Here is a 16,570-nt window from a genome sequence, read left to right as displayed (position 1 = left end):
TTGCCAAAGGCCACCTACCATGTATCCCTATAACGAATAATGAACCCTGGCAAGTTCAACATACCTCTACTGATTTAAAACAATAGCTGAACATTTATACATTGATTTATTGACAGTCAGACCAAATTAAACACCTTTTTTACATTGAATTGTCATGGTAATTGTACATTGGCGAACCAAAAAAGTGACCCATAACATGGAGGGCAACTTTAACGTCTTTTTTCAAATTATAATGTAAGATTTCATTCATTTACAGTCAAGGGTTCCCAAACATAACATCTGAAGAATTCCAAGTGTTTCTTTAGGATCGTCGATGCAGTATTCTTCTAACGTGTATATTTTCAAACGTACTTAATCTAATTCCACTTCACAAATCTTTGTTTCTTGTCCTTCATGAACCTCATGACATAAGAGGTAAAAAAAAAAGAGACAATTATGGGACATTTGTTCCTATAGGGCCAGCTGGGTATTTACAATGAACTAATAAGGTATTGTTAAATAATATAAGTAGATACTGGATAAGGGTTGTTTTTAGGGAGATGCTTTTTTGTGAATCAACTTAATTTTTTAAAACTTATCAGCATTATGAAGCAAACAGTCAGACATCACATTTAACTCAAAGCTGCTGGTCCCAATAAGGCTGAAGACATTATTACAAACCTGAAAGCTTATGTAAGACAGCCCTCGATATCAGTATCAAAAGTCAAATACATTTAACAAGATTGTGTTTTAATTATATTTTGAAACCTTTAAGTCCAATTGAGGTTATGTAATTACAAATAATTAGCGTATGATGTTAAGTCATTACTGCACGACAGTGTTTTGCACCCAGAAGCTGGGGAATCCCAAAAACCTGACATCTAGTTCTCCCTCTCGCCAGCCAGCCAAAGTCACTGTTGTGAGAATATTTGGCTAAAAATGTGTTAATTTCCTAATCAGACAATAACGAAACGTAAACAATAGTCAGTGAAGATTAGAAATCCACTGAGACGGGGCATGATTTCCTCCAAGACTCCACGGCAGAACATTCCTGAAGTGTTTAAAGTTGTCAGTTTTCCTTCTGTCCTGTCAGTTGAAGCTGTGTGAAGCTTTTCTCACGGCGATGCCCTGGAGTCCCAAATAACTGAAAACATAACTGTCGCTGCTTGTGGTTCTGTGTCAGTAGAGTTCATTCTGTGTCCGCTGAGTCCTGCTATTGATGTGGTTTGTTCCCATCATCATCATCACTCTTCTTCTCCTCCACTACATGTGTGCTCGTCTTTGCCAATGAGCTGTAAATGGTCATAGCCTGAGTGCAGGAGGACAGAATGAGAACAATTATTGCTATGCATTAAAGACAACAAGAGAGAATCATTCTGGTGTCTAAAAACACAAGTTTCAGTCTACAACATTGACACTTGTCAAACTCAGACAGCAGTTAGATTTCTTTAATTAGACATTGTACTCTCACTTATGTTTATATAAATGTTACTTTTGATTTGCTTTTTATCTTCTTTAACTGTTTATGTATGAACAATGTACACTGAGACAAATTCCTCGTATGTGTGAACTTATTGGCATAAACCTGTTTCTGATTCATATAAATAGTTTGTTTCTATCTTTTTATTCTTTCTTTATTTCATTGTAAAATAAAGAAAATGTCACAAACCCCTTTTCCCCTGGATAATAAAGTACTCTTGAGATAATGATGCTGGTGTACGTACCTGTGTGACCATGCTGCTGATGTCCCCGGCGCTGGAGGGCAGGAGGATGGTGTTGGTCTCTTTGGCGAGTTTGGAGAAAGCTGACACGTACTGCTCAGCCACGCTAAGGGAGGCCGCCGCGTTTCCATTCTGTGCATTGTACAAGAAAGGTCAAATACATTCACTTTGAAAAATAAGACCATGGTCGTATAGAGCTCATTGAAAAAGAGAAAGTCCTCTTCACCTGCTCGGTCAGAGCGTCTGACAGCATACGGATAGCCTTAGACTTAGCCTCTGCTTTGGCCAACACTGCTTGAGCCTCTCCTGCGGGGAAACACAGTGATACTTTGTCCATTTAATAACGTCTCACTTGTGTCCTGATCAGAGAAGCCCACTTCAGCCTGATCCAAAGAAATCCTGTAGGTCATAAGGGCAACACTTCTGCAAATGTTAACTTGTTATCTCAAAATAAGTATCAAGTCTTTATTTGACTCAATTTCTCTTTGTTTTGAAAAGCTAATTCACACTCGAGATGCTTTATCATTCATTTGAGAGTTCAGTATTTTTGAGATGCTAAGTCGTACATTGGAAATACTAAAGTTAAGTCAAAAATGTTTGACGCTTAGTCCACACTTTTGAGTTTGTCATCATAATATTATTAACAGCTTTGGTTTATCAGACGGCTAAGTTTTCATCTCACTTTCTATCTTTGACTGGCAGAAATAGGCTTCCGTAGTGATACAAGATGTTAAGCCTTGCATTGTGAACCTAACAACCGTAACTAAGCACAGCAGAGATGGCAGAAAACAAGCACAACCCCTCAAAGCACAGAACCACAAAACAAAAAGCAACTATATGTACAAAACAACCGAGGTGGGTGTTTGAAGTGCACCCACCAGACGCATTATTGATCTGCTCTGCTTTCTCTCCCTCGGAGGCCAGGATCTGGGCTTGTTTATGACCCTCGGCGATGTTAATGGCCGCCTCCCTCGTCCCTTCAGACTCCAGCACTGTGGCTCTCTTCTTACGCTCAGCCTCCACCTACACAGGGGGAATAAAGTGTGATTAATACAGCTCTCTAACTTATCCAGCCTCACCTGTAAAATGCCAAACTTTATAGTGTTAGTACAGTTAACACAAGACCTGACATGTTTTCCTAGACTCAGAGGATAACAGTTTGTTTTCATAAAAGAAAATGTGTTAAACAATCATTTACTGAATATACAAATTCACTTCTTCAATCTCAATGAAATATACTGAAACAAACGTATATGTGACAGAAAAAGCATTTGTTGAGGGAAAAATATTTGGCCCCCACCTGCATCTGCATGGACTCTTTTACCCGAGGGGGAACATAAATATCTTTGATTTCATAACGCAGGCAACGGATCCCCCACTCGTCTGAGGCTTGGTTGATGGACTGGACAATGTTGGAATTGAGGGACTCCCTTTCCTTTGAGGGGACAAAGAAACAAACGTTTAGTGACTGCAGTGCGTACGACAATATTTGAGAAGGGTTTCAAAACTAGCCTATGCTACATTCACACGCAGCACATCTCTGTCAAGTTAAATAGTTTGCATTGTCCGTGTTAAAGAAAAGCGCAAATAAGTCTTCAAAGTACTTCCTATTGAAGGATCAATAACGCAGCTTTAAAAATGTGTTGCAGCTACTGATAATAAAACAATATTGCGTTATAAACCGTATGTGTAAAAGCAGGGCTCGACATTGTAAATGGCCCACTGGCCCGGAAGCACTATTTAGCCAGCATAACGTACTTTCCACTTGCCAGCTCGGGCCACTAAAGATATTGCTTTTTTTAAAAAAAAGATTGTCCTGTGGTTTTGGTATTTTGACCATTGTTTCGTTTATTAACGATACAACATAGCGTTTCGTGAGGCGGTTGTTGCTGAGTAGAGCGCAGCGCGAGCAGTCTCCCGTGCGGGAGCGCGCTCCTTCCCTACAGACTTTAACGCCACCTAACCATTCGCCAAAATGTTTTTAAAACCACCGTTAAGCGGCCAAGCGCCGGGCAAAAAGCTATCTTCAAATAAAAGAAAGTCACCGGAGGAGTTAAAGGAGTGACAAGGAGTATTAGAAGAAGAGGGAGAGAAATGTTCAGCCATGCTGGCTTGATCGATGGAGTTGGCTTCAATACGATGCCAATATAAAACAAGGTATTGTGTCGGCTCTACATTAATGCAGACCTATGCTGACAAGTAAGTGAAGAGTAGAACAAATATAAAAGGTATTGGCTATAGGGAAGTGTCCCAGCAGTTTTGGATAATGACGGTTCTAATCTAGGCTATTACATAGTCATTACATTTCTAACTCCTGATGACAGGAAGGCAGAAAGCGCATTATACAAACAATAATAATCACAATAATGAGAATAGCAGACATTTTTTAACAATGACCACAATATAATTATTTTAATAAACCAAATATGAACAATTGAGGAAAATGAGGAAGAACTGATGATTCAAATGTTGTAGTATAAGTAGTAATGTCGTTTTTGCATAGATTACTATTGCAACAAATGTGTTCATTTTCTTCATTATTAGTTGATTTTTTTGGACGAATGCTCTTGGGCCAGTGGTTACAGTGGTGGGGCCAGTGATAATACAATTCCACTGTGGAATTGTACCCTTATGTACCCTTAATGTCTACCCCTGGCAAAAGGTATCTCTGTTTATTACTATAAAAGTCCTCATTACCTCACCCCCAACCCGCCTCCGTATTTATTTCTCGCCTATTTATTTCTTATTGAATTAAGTTAATTCAAAACAATAATAAAAGTCATTATCGAATCAGTATTTGCCCTTACCCTGAACACTTTGTCCAGTGTGAGTTTGCCCAGTTCGGACCTCATGGTGGTCTGTGCCAGCTGTGTGACGGCATACTGAGGATCCTCCACACCGTAACTGGCCTGGGAACAAACAAATTAAAAAGGTAAAGCTAGTATTAATGTAATCCGAGGTAAAACGACAATTATTGTATTAATTGAAGCAGCTCTTAACAGAATACCTTGTATGGGTCTAGGATCCTTAGGTAAAGCACTCCATCAATCTGTAGCGTTACATTATCTGTAAACACAAGAAGCAATCATTAAAATTAAATAGTGTTTGCCGTCACTGGAGCTGCACAATTTAAATGCTTTAAAGAGGCCTTATTATGCTTTTTGGGGCTTTCTTTTTCCTGTATGACAAACCCTTCTTATTTGTCATAATAAAGGTTTGAAGCACAGTAAATTATCTGCAAAGGCTAAAATCCCAAAGTTCCCTCGAGAAGCAGTTTCTCTCCCACAAATATTTAGCCTCTAACAAATATTCTGCCTGCTGCAATTTGAATATTGCGATTTCCTATAACACATGTTATCAATTGGACAATTGTCACACTTCATTTCGGACACTTGATTTACCCCTCACCTAGAGATACGGCAGACTGCTCCGGGACATCGATGACCATCTCTTTGAGATTTTGCACATAGCCAATTCGGTCCAGTACAGGTATGAGGAAGTTTAAACCCTAAAAGAGAAAAAATATAAGTGTTTTGGAGAATTTGTTTATTGTTTCCTCGCAGTAATATTTGACAGTATTTGGTAAGGAATCTTCTGACAACAAAGGCTGTATACCGGCTCTAGGATTCGGTGGAAGCGACCCATCCTCTCCACCACCCAGGACTCCTGCTGCGGCACAAACAGGACCACGGTGTTCATGGGGAGGCTGGACGCCCATCGCTGCTGGGCCGGGGTGACCCACAGCCTCGGCGCCGCACGCTGGGTCTGCTACACACGCAAACAGGCAGGAAAATCAAACAAATAAATAAAATATGCTTGTGAAACCAAAGCCCCTGCAGCAAAGAGTGTTATTTAATATATATGATGAATATAGATAAAGCTGCAACTGAAGATTTATTTTATTTTGATGAATCAATTTATTAAGTCTATAGAAAGCCTCCAAACTGCATACAATTTCTGATTTGCTCGTAGTATTTATTTGAAATGCAGTATGCATTTGGTGTGTGAAAAGTGTATGTGTAAATAGCATTTCCCTGGCCATAATGAACGGTTAGCATGTCAGTCAGTGGTTAGCTAAATAAAGTGTGACTCTCGTGTTAACTTGGCACGATCTCAGGAGTTATTCTATCCGAATAAAGAGGGACATGTCGTGGATTAATAACACCCTGGTGCACGCTGAATGACAACCACTTTACCAACGGGTTTTCCCATGTTAACATGCCGCCGGAAGTGCTTATAAAGCTTTAATTTACCTGCAGAAGGGCCCCGCTGGTCCGACACAGCGCCCGTAGCATCATTACAATGAATTTGAGTGATTGTATTTAGTTTCGGCTTCGTAAATTGGACTCTTTACAAACTCTGTTCTTATGTGTATGACCCTTCACGGTGAGGAAATGAAAGTTACATCAGTGGTGCAACGGTAAAAAAGTCCCGACGGTGAAGGCTGCAAAAACCGTACGACTATGGTTCCGCTTACACGTTGATACTACAGTTTTCATTTATCACACAGGGGGGTGCTGTTGGCTTGGTATTAGCCCTGCTGCAGGTGTGTGGCATAGATGTAAATGTACCAAATGTTTCTAGAAAAGCGCTATACAAGTATAATGTATTATTATTATTATTATTATTATTACATGTAGCTTATTTGGGATCTCTTGGTTTATGTCGTATCTGTTCAAAAGGACGACATTGGGTTAATATGGGAAATAGGAAAAGCAGACAGCGGACATAACATGAGTATATGTTTGTACATGGCTTTATAATGTTTTCCTAGTCTTTTGTGTGTGAACAATAATAGTGGGTATAAGGGTTTGACAAAGCTGACCTGACTTGACCCTTGACAGTTTTGTTGTTGTTGTATTAACAGAGTTTAACTCAACCACCGAACATATTATAATAATAATAATAATAATAATAATAATACATTTAATTTATATAGCGCTTCTCATCTGCCAATACAAATCTTGAAGCGCTTTTTATTTTAGTATTTATTACAGTAATGTCAGATAAAATACTTAAAGCAAACAATTGTTAAAATGCATTGATCAAATTCATTACAGTAAAAAACCACGACATGAGAAATACAAAATAGGGATCTTGTGTGATTTCAGATACAATAATCGTTGTATGCACCATACTATTCCTGTAAACCTACTTGGTAATAAAACTGATTCTGAATAAAAGTAAAAAATTCTCAAATTTAAGTAACCATTCACATTAAATAAAAGATAAATGTTGTGTGAAAAGGCCTATTATTAATGAATACAGGAGACTACTATAAACGTTATTAAAATAGCTTTATCATAAATAAGAAATCATGCTGCTCAAACTGAAATTTGTATATTTACAAAACCAGTCAGCCATTTTAATGACAAAGAAAGTCACATCAAGGGATCTATACATTACAACAATAATACAAAAAAACATTATATTTGTTGACAGAAAAACTCAAAAAAACTACTTACATGCATTATTTGTACTAAACAACATTCAATTGTAATTAACAGTGGAAACTTATCATTGTCTTAAGGGTAATATAACTTTATATTGCATGTGTTGTTTTGCTTAACATGTTATCATTTAAAAGTTTTCAAAGTGTAGCCTAATACAATATTGGCATCCATAAAATGGAAAAAAATAGTCAAAAAATCATCAAGGAATAAATACATTTCAAAGGTTCCATCATACAATTTAAGCAATAAAAAGTGTTATCCTATTAAATATATTCAAAGAAATTAACAATAAAATAAAATAAAAAAATGATATATCAACAAGTTAACCATGAATATGTCATGTTTATCTCGTTTGAAATAATAATTAGTACTGCACAATATAATCGTTTAGCTTGGTCTTCCTCCAACCTGTTCCTCTCAGCAATTGGTCGGATATCTTTTAATCGACCCCGCCCTCTAGCGTGGTACTGTACTCTGATTGGTCAGCTCAGACGCCAGTAACAGGTGCATCGACCCCGCCTCTCTCGGTGCCCTCAGGTTGTTCGTCAGTCTGGAAAAGCTGTGATGAGAGTTTTAATAATGGCGTGGCCGTGGCGGGGGGCTGCCGCTCTCTGCCCGAGTCCAGCTTCGGAAAACCACCTGTAAACGTCGATTTGGAGTTTATCAGTGATTTGACAAAGTAATTCACCGCTTACAATGATACTCGACGGAGTAAATCTCAGCTGAGAGCTGCTCTACAAACTGTGTCAAACTACTGGACTATCACTGGAAGAGCTTTACCATGTCGTTACTGTGTGTCAAAGGTAAATGTCACTCTTATTTTCATTTCTTTACACGGTTATAGAGCACTTAACTCTAAGTTTTATGCTTAAAAAACTAAATTGGTCTAGTTAAATCTGGTTATTTCAATATAATCTAACAGAACAGGTTTTCTGGCTGGAGACATCCTCCTCTGGGACAATACAAGTGGCCAATAACCAGAAAATGGTCCTGTTGTGATTCAACGCTTTATAACCCCACACTTTTGTTTAAAAAAAAAAAAATCATATTGAGGTTGTTTTGCTAAATTGGATACGATATGTTTCTCGTTTGTCTGAGCCCTTTATATAGCCTATATACCAGCTGTTGTAGCTTAAACCAGAAACACTTCTGACCTGTTGCCTATAGAGGTTTTGAAGATATTACAAAATAAATGTCAGCCATGGCTAAAAATGATGTTCAATTTGGGTTAAACTCCAGCCAAATACAAATATTATTTTATTATTTGCACTTAAATTATAAATAACTCACTTGTACAGGTTAAGGTTAACATATAAATAAGGTTGTTGCTTTTCTGATGGGTATTTTAATTTGACTGACGAATAAATTATGATATAAGCAGTTTAATGTCCTTCAATAAAACGGATACAGGGGCCTTCTTGCCTCCTTCTGAAGGTTGCTAAGGGCCTCACTGTTAATTTAGTGGATGATCAAATTACTGAGCTTTTACAACCCCCTTAAATGTTAATCAAATAAAAGTCCATGTTGGAAAAAAAAAGACCAGCAATAAATAAGATCATTTCAGGGGTCAAAATGATAATATGCCCAATGACTTTGTGTGTATAGCTCCTTTTTTTATTTTTTTTTAAAGAAGGTTAAAGACTTCTTTACTGGAGCACGTTTCTAGGTGAAAATGACACCAAAGTAAATCAGGTTTGGACAATCCTTGCCCGCCAGCATCCCAGCAGCAAAGCACATTATGCAACATCCTATTCTGTGCCAACAAGGCCAATGCCAAGCTATTTGATTCAGCTGTGAGGATGGGGTAAAACATAAATAAGAAAGACTGCTTTAATGGTTTTTAACTTATTTTCCTTTAGGGTAATATTTAGCTTAAACAAATCTTGCTTTTAAGATTGTATAAGATAATATTTTACAGAGCGTACAAATACTTCTTTATTACCACTCCCCAAGATGACAATCAAATAGAGACATTTGTATTCATTGTTTATCGCAGAATATTTGTTTGTGCAAGAAGTTAGGCCAACATTCATCTGTCCAGTTGTTCTCAGGGATACATGTAGACAGGATGTACTGAATTGAAAAATTCGAAATTCGAAATACATTGAAATCTTCTCACCATTTTTAGATAAAAAGACTGTTTTCGAGGTCATTGACAACATAACTTTTAAAATGAACAACACTCTGCCCCATTATCAAATAAATTATAACAGTCTACTTTTCAGTCCCATCATCTGCCTCTGGTCAGGTGTCATACTTTTTATATAAATTATGTTTGGGATGTCATTGAGCAATTGGGTAAAAAAGTGAACTTTTATGTAGTTGGTCAGAGGACTTGGAATATGTGTGCTCCAAGCAGAAACATTTTTTAAATTATCCTAGGGTTTGAGATTTTTTTTGAAATACTCAAATTAGGGAGTATATTCCTCCGTGTAGTTGTTTCGTATCCTGTCACTTGACATAACATTAGGCTTAAGGCAATCATCCGTAAATCCTGCCGACACCTTTTAGAGTTGCAGTCCTCTTGCTTTTACTAAATTATTACTGCAAGTATGAACTGCAGGTGTAAAATTGTGTAGGGAATAAATAGCCCACTCCCTGAACTTCCCAGTACACTTCTACAAATCAAATGATTGTTTTGCAGATGGAGGCTTTGTAAGGTAATCCCCTGTCTGATCCTGTTTGTCTCATTATTGTCATTTGGGTGTTGAAAGTTCCAACTTGTGGCTTTAAGCATTTCCTGTTATACATTTTGTACCTGGCATGTGTGAATGACTGTCAGTATTAATTCCCCAAATGTTCTGAAATGATTGGAAAATTAAGTCAGGACTCATACGCAGCTAATTATTTGCAAATATCCTTCTGATATCTCCGATCATGCATATTTACACAATCTGTCATGATCTTAAGTTTCCTTAATGCTTGTGCAAATGTTATGGACGTCACTGCCGAGAAATTATGCTCACAAGTAAACAGCTCTAATTTCAACAACATACAGAGCATGAATTCCCCATTTGAAGTTGTGTTAAGTTAACGGTGGTGTTTTTCTAACATATCAGGAGTGAATTGGCACTTTATTAGCTCATTTCCTCTTCTTTTGAATCCACCAAAACGCTGGCATCCTGGCAAATTGCCCGGGAAGATTGCCATGTTCTGCACAAATGGGAAATTCCGGTCAAACATAATAGGTGTTTATTTTAGAGCTTGAAATCAATTGATAGAAAGGCTAGATAAAAGAGGACCTACACTGTATTATGCTTATTTTCAGGTTCCGTAATTGTATTTCGTGCCTTTTTATTTTGACGTGTTTCCATGCTTTAATGTTCAAAAAGGAGAAACTCCCTCTGGAGGGAACTTTGGGATTTTAGCCTTTGCAGACCATTTACACGCACTCAAACTTATAGTATATAACACACTACAGGAAAGGGAAAACCCCCAAAAAGCATAACAAATCCTCTTTAAGAATGACTTCATCAAGGCCGTTAATAGACTTTTGAAATAAAAAATGTTTTTATGGAAGGCTAGGCTGACAAGATAGCACAAATCATTTCCCTCAGCTTTAGGCATACATATTCATACGTTTTTCAAAGTCTGACAGTTTAATATTTGGCTCTCTTTCCAGGGTTCATTTTGAACCTTAATACGCCTGTGTAATCACTTCATTTTATGCTAAAGGAAGTGCTTTCTTTAGGTTCAGGCTTTATGTGGTGCCTCAACTATAAAAAAAAACTGCACGAAACCTAGATATTTATATGAACTTATTTTAAATTCTACCAAGATCGAACTCACATCAGCCCTCTTCAAGCGTGGCCTGACCTGATGTTCCATTTTCAAAGCTGATATTAAAACAAGAAAGAAAAAAATATGAATAATAGATGTAGGAGGAGCAAATGTAAAAAAGACAAAATAGTCTTTTACCTGCCAGGTTTTGCGGTTGGAAGTCCCTTTTTTAAATATAAAACCTGGAAACAATGAGCCTCAGCTTGAATTTGGACATCGATACACCAAGCTGGCAAAGAGGAATGTTACTCACAGAGAAAAGGTCAAAAAGAGGCAAGGCATCTTTGTATGTGCACAGAAAGTTCAGCCCCATGGCTCCACCAATGAAGAGTTATCGTACCAAATGGGCCCACCGTCCATTTATCGATTACTGTTATGGTAAGCTGTTTGGAGTTCATGCAGCCCATAGATAACAGAGGAAAGGGTCTTGGGGCAGGGGGCTGTGTGATTAGCTGACGTTGTGACTCATCCCCCGACAGCACAGCTTGACAATGTTGTTTATTTATTGGGAGTCGAGATGCTTCGTCTCCATGGCGATGTCTTTACACAACAGATAAGTGGTTGCCCTTACAAGTGGACATGTGTGTGGGGGGGCTCTCCGGCTGCGTATTAGGGCAGGGCTGACTGGGCGCATGGCTCCCATGATGCTACAGTATCTGAGATCTACACACTCACACACGTCATTAGGTTTATTGTAAGAATACCTGAGTGGTGCAGTCTTAAATAAATCTGCATTTTAGGGCTTCCCTCGTCCGTAAATCAACTTATTTTTTAATGACTTTTTGTTTAGACACTAGAAATGTGGTCGTGGTTGATAAAATCAAGAAAGAAAAAAATGCAGTCGAGATTTTAGAATTTTATTTCCACAATTACAATTCTTAAAAAAAAAACAGTATAATGTTTTCAAAAAATTGCGAAATGAATAACGGATCTTTTTTTTAAATTAAGGGTCTCAAAATCTCATTAGAAAGTCTGGAATTGGAGGAGGGTAGACACAGGGGTTCCCAAAGTGAACCCCGTTGACAAATCACTAGCACGTAGCACCCCCCCCCCCCCCCCCCCCCCCCTCGATGACAGGGGTCGCCAGTCTCTGGCACTGTTATTTTGGGGGTCGCGGGCTGAAAGGTTTGGGAACCCCTGATCTATAGTACTTATGTAGTTGAAATGCTCTGATTGGATGTTCCCTTTACATTACTTTAGTAGCAGTGAGATTAATTCAAATCTGCAGCGAGTGTTCCCATTACGGCCCCTACACACGGCGGCGTGCGTTGCCGCTTTAACGCTTCTGCCCATTCACTTTGAATGGGGTGACGTCACGATTCGCCGAACTGCATTGTGGGAGCGGTGCTTGCTGCAAAAGTAGAGCAATGTTCTACTTTTGCCGCCTCGATGGAGGCGTCAGCCAATCGAATCATATGCCAGTACAAGCTCTAGCCAATCAAACCGTGTGCTTGTGTGTGGGGCGGGAGATTCATGTGATTTGGTTGTTGGTCGAGTTTCAGCCCCCCCCGCCGCCAAGTGACAACGCACGCTGCCGTGTGTAGGGGCCGTTACGCAACACGCTCCAATCGACTGTAAATCCACATGTTACAGATGATATTTGAAAAAGAATCCCAGAGTAACTTTTTCACCCCCGAATTGTTTCAACGTTTATTTGATGGTAAATGCAGGGGGCTATTGTTAGATCTATCACCATACATTGTTATAATTGTTAAAGGTAGGGTAGGTATTTCACTTCAGAAACACTTTTGTTATATTCCATGGAATGCCCTTAACATCCAGTTAGCAATGGATAAATAAAATGCTTTGACAATAAATATATACAAATATTTAATCTGTGGAAACCGTGGCGCTGTAAAAAGCAAGTCCAATTATCTGCATCGACCCGCGGCAGATAACTGGATGGCCTACCTGCCTGTCAGCCTTCCATCTCGTGCATAAACTTATCTCGTGCCCTCATTGGTCATGTGCACGTTCGTGTGTGTTGGAGGAGGGGCTCTGTAAGGAAGTCTGAAGGAAGGGGCAGATCTTTTTTGGTTGTTTACTTTAACATTAAAAGAAAAAATACATGGATAAAAGTTACAGTGCAGTTTAACATGTGAATAGTTCAATTAAAAGCAGTGGCAAAAAGAAAAGTCTTTAGTCTGGATTTAAAAGTAGTAAGAGTTGCAGCAGACCTGCAGGTTTCTGGGAGTTTGTTCCAGATATTTGGAGCATAATAACTGAACGCTGCTTTACCATGTTTTGTTCTGACCCTGGGGACAGAAAGTTGACCAGTCCCAGAAGACCTGAGAGTGCTGGATGGTTCATAATTTAGCAGGAGGTCAGAAATGTATTTTGGGCCTAAACCATTCAAAGCTTTATAAACCAGCAGCAGTACTTTGAAATATATTCTTTGACACACAGGAAACCAGTGTAAAGACTTCAGAACAGGAGTGATGTGATCCACTTTCTTAGTGTTAGTGAGGATTCGAGCAGCAGCGTTCTGAATTAGCTGCAGCTTTCTAATAGATGTTTTAGTGAGACCTGTGAAGACACCATTACAGTAGTCCAGTCTACTGAAGATAAAAGCATGGACAAGTTTTTCCAGATCCTGCTGTGACATTAGTCTTTTAATCCTAGATATATTCTTTAGGTGAAAGTAGGCTGATTTAGTAACTGTTTTAATGTGACTGTTGAAACTCAGGTCAGAGTCCATGACTACACCTAGATTTCTGGCTTTATCTGTTGTTTTGAACATTGCAGGCTGAAGCTCAGCGCTAACTTTTATACGTTCTGCCTTGGCTCCAAAAACCGTTACCTCAGTTTTATCTTTATTTAATTGGAGAAAGTTCTGACACATCCAGTCATTGATTTGTTCAATGCACTTACTCAGTGTTTGAATTGGAGCATAGTCTCCTGGTGAAATTGTTACGTAAATGTGTGTGTCTCTACATAGCTATGGTAACTTATTTTGTTGTTTTTCATTATCTGAGCCAGTGGTAACATGTATATGTTAAAGAGAAGAGGCCCCAATATGGAGCCTTGAGGTACCCCACATGTCATATTTGTCAACTCAGATGTGTATTTACCTATAGAAACAACGTTTTTTTTATTCCTTTAAGTAGGATTCAAACCAATTTAGAACTGTTTCCGAAAGTCCAACCAAGTTTTCTAGTCGGTCGAGTAATATGTTGTGGTCAACAGTGTCAAACGCAGCACTGAGATCTAATAATACTAACACTGAAGTTCTGCCACTGTCTGTGTTTAAGTGGATTTCATTGAAGACCTTTACAAGTGCAGTCACAGTGCGTTTAAGGAGACATTAATAATGTTAGCAATTATACACTGAATATTTAGGTCATTCAATAGGGCTCAATATGAGTTCAACTGTAGTGTTTGGATGCTTTTTATGGCGCAGACCTGCAGTGATACTGTTAATTGTTCCTTTTCCGAGGTACTAAAAAGGGCTTGAATGTTATTCATTTGTACTACCAAAATAACATCGATATGAAAATTGGCAGAAAGCCTTAGACTGACTAGAATAAACATCAACTCAGTGATTTCAGAGTGGGTCTAATTCAATTAGGAGAAGACTTTGTTTTGTTTGGATGCAATCTGTTGCTTTGTAACAAGGTACAAACCATACGGTCCCAACAATCCTATGTTTGGGCAGACATAAAAACACAACTGTAGAAGAAAAGTAAAAATGTACTGACATTTTTTGTATTTAAATACTGTGGAGTAAATGTAGTTTCCAGTTACATTTCGAAAAAGGCTTACGGACCCCACCCTTCCTCACAAAAGGCTAAACTCTTACACCGTATTGAATGGCAGCTTACGGCAACTGTTGGTCTAAAGTCTTTAAGAGAAGTCGTAGAGGACTGTGTTGATTTCAAGTTGACCATCACCCAGTATTTCATGTAGCGCCTTAATAAACATCCTGGAGGTGATTATTGGCATTGGAAGAGCTGTGGGGTTGAGTAATTTGGAGAAAAAAACACCTTATTTTAACGTTAACCCAAGGTATTGATAATTTCTGCATTAATGGTATCGAACCAAAATCTTCTCTTCAAGCCTGTTGGATATGATTTCTAGGCAAGGTCATCTTTGCAACAACACAATACCTAACCCAGAACGACCCATGCTTTGCCTTTGATGGCATATGGTTCCACATGCAATTTGGATATTGCACTAGTCCATATTGCAATTGTGATAAAATCCCTATTGTGGCACTTGACCAAACTACGGTGGAGGATGTGGGTCAATTAAGCAATTATATTTTCTAAATGGCAGGTCAATCTGGGTTACATCAATATTTGCCAAGTCTTGTTTGGTGCTGCTAAACTGGCTTCATGCTTCCTACTGTACATCGTCCTGCGGTTTTACTGCCGGCTGAACAGGATGTGGTGCTTGTTTCGTGCATCATTACACTTTTTGTATGCAGGTGATTCTTCTGTTGACATACAGTGAAATTAGATTTGCTCATCCGTTGAAAACAGTGATGTAGCAGTTGTGTGTTCTGGCACACACTCTAAAGTAATTAAAGAGTTCAAGTCATGGATCATAAGGCTGTGTAGTACAAAACCCGGAAAGGAGTTGTCTTTTTAGCACAAATTAAACTTTTTTTTTAATCTGTTTTTTTGTTTGATGCCTGAAATAAAAGTTTATTCTGGGACATAAAATACGTCAGTATACCTCTTAAACATCTGAAGCTTTTGCGTGTCTTAAAAAAGACGATTGCTAAAAAGTGGCTGGTTTGTTTATAGCATTACATTAGCTACTTTCATCTGGCGATTTACGGCATTTACGCATCAATTATTATAATATATGTGGAGTTTATCCTGCTAAACCAAAGTATCATGAACGTTTGTTTGCCACAGATCTTAATTCCCAAATCCAGTGGAAAAATCCTATTGATTAGAATACAGAAATACGTCATGACTGCTGCCCGGCTCTATACGGAACATACTATCATCACAACTGCGTCAACATTGTTTGCTTTGATTCTGCTTATATGACTTTGGCTCTGCCGCTGGCTGAGTAGGTGAGGAGTTATCACAAGAAAATAATGTATTAAAGGATGAGGACTGGATGCTTTGCAGGACTAGGACTGCAGAGTGGATGTATGCAGCAGAGTAGTGGAATTATGAGAGAAAGAGGCAGAGAGCGCTTAGGGATTGTGGGTAATCCCATGGCCATCTGTTGCTCCCTCCCTCCCTCTCTCTCCCTCTCTCGCCCCACCTGATCACAGCCAACACAAAGAGGAAGTAAACCACTGCCTGTACAGTAGGAGCAGGAAGTGACACAGGGATCAACCAATGTCCTGCTATGTCCTGCTATGTCCTCCCAATGTCTATATGGCTTTCCCTTAAGATGATGTCTTGATAAAAATCTAATCAAATACATATAGAGATTTGGTTGAATTAACCTTTTATTGCACATTTTGGATTGTTTAAGTAGACGAAAAGTTATTTTATTTCAAGTAATTAGAGTAAAAAAGGTGTTGCTGTGTTGAGTTTTTGCGCTGTCAGCTTTCAATTCAACCAATTAAAGTAGACCTTTTTAGGTTAGTGGTATACATTTTTATTATATTATATAGACAGATAGTTAACTTTATTCATACCCGGAAGGAAATCAAAACTGCATAGCATCAAA

At 38.5% G+C, this 16,570-nt stretch overlaps 2 protein-coding genes across 5 annotated transcripts in view; one reads left to right on the top strand and one right to left on the bottom strand.

Moving 5' to 3' along the window:
- Positions 1 to 87: 87 nt before the first annotated feature.
- On the bottom strand, positions 88 to 6,140 carry LOC307023445 (stomatin-like protein 2, mitochondrial). Of its 2 annotated transcripts, none has more exons than XM_079656725.1 (10): positions 5,954 to 6,140; positions 5,316 to 5,468; positions 5,109 to 5,208; positions 4,708 to 4,766; positions 4,508 to 4,609; positions 3,001 to 3,135; positions 2,579 to 2,723; positions 1,927 to 2,006; positions 1,704 to 1,832; positions 88 to 1,288 (listed from the first exon to the last, which is right to left on the bottom strand). In XM_079656725.1, exons 1-10 carry the CDS (start codon positions 5,996 to 5,998, stop codon positions 1,193 to 1,195), a joined length of 1,044 nt encoding a protein of 347 aa, XP_079512851.1. In that variant the 5' UTR covers positions 5,999 to 6,140; the 3' UTR covers positions 88 to 1,192. The 2 variants fall into 2 exon arrangements, with proteins under 2 accessions (XP_079512851.1, XP_079512852.1); XM_079656726.1 differs by having other exon boundaries at positions 5,316 to 5,459.
- A 1,564-nt stretch (positions 6,141 to 7,704) lies between these two features.
- Positions 7,705 to 16,570, top strand: part of unc13bb (unc-13 homolog Bb (C. elegans)) — a 78,380-nt gene continuing 69,514 nt past the window's right edge. For all 3 annotated transcript variants that reach the window (XM_079656719.1, XM_079656718.1, XM_079656717.1), the window contains exon 1: positions 7,705 to 7,956. In XM_079656719.1, coding sequence (XP_079512845.1) covers positions 7,935 to 7,956 — 22 coding nt within the window. In that variant the 5' untranslated portion in view covers positions 7,705 to 7,934. The remainder of the gene's footprint in view (positions 7,957 to 16,570) is intronic.

Source organism: Notothenia rossii (genome assembly GCF_949606895.1).
Source record: "Notothenia rossii genome assembly, chromosome: 11".
NCBI lineage: Eukaryota > Metazoa > Chordata > Actinopteri > Perciformes > Nototheniidae > Notothenia > Notothenia rossii.
The sequence above is the reverse complement of the archived record's forward strand: the minus strand, read 5'-3'. Positions and strand labels throughout refer to the sequence as shown.

Excerpts from the sequence above, each read along its gene's own strand:
- LOC307023445 (XM_079656725.1), bottom strand. The coding sequence starts at position 5,998 with ATGATGCTACGGGCGCTGTGTCGGACCAGCGGGGCCCTTCTGCAG. Across the intron at positions 3,136-4,507 it reads CACTGGACAAAGTGTTCAGG|GAAAGGGAGTCCCTCAATTC; the intron begins GTAAGGGCAAAT and ends GTCCCCTCAAAG. Across the intron at positions 1,289-1,703 it reads TCAGCAGCATGGTCACACAG|GCTATGACCATTTACAGCTC; the intron begins GTACGTACACCA and ends TCCTGCACTCAG.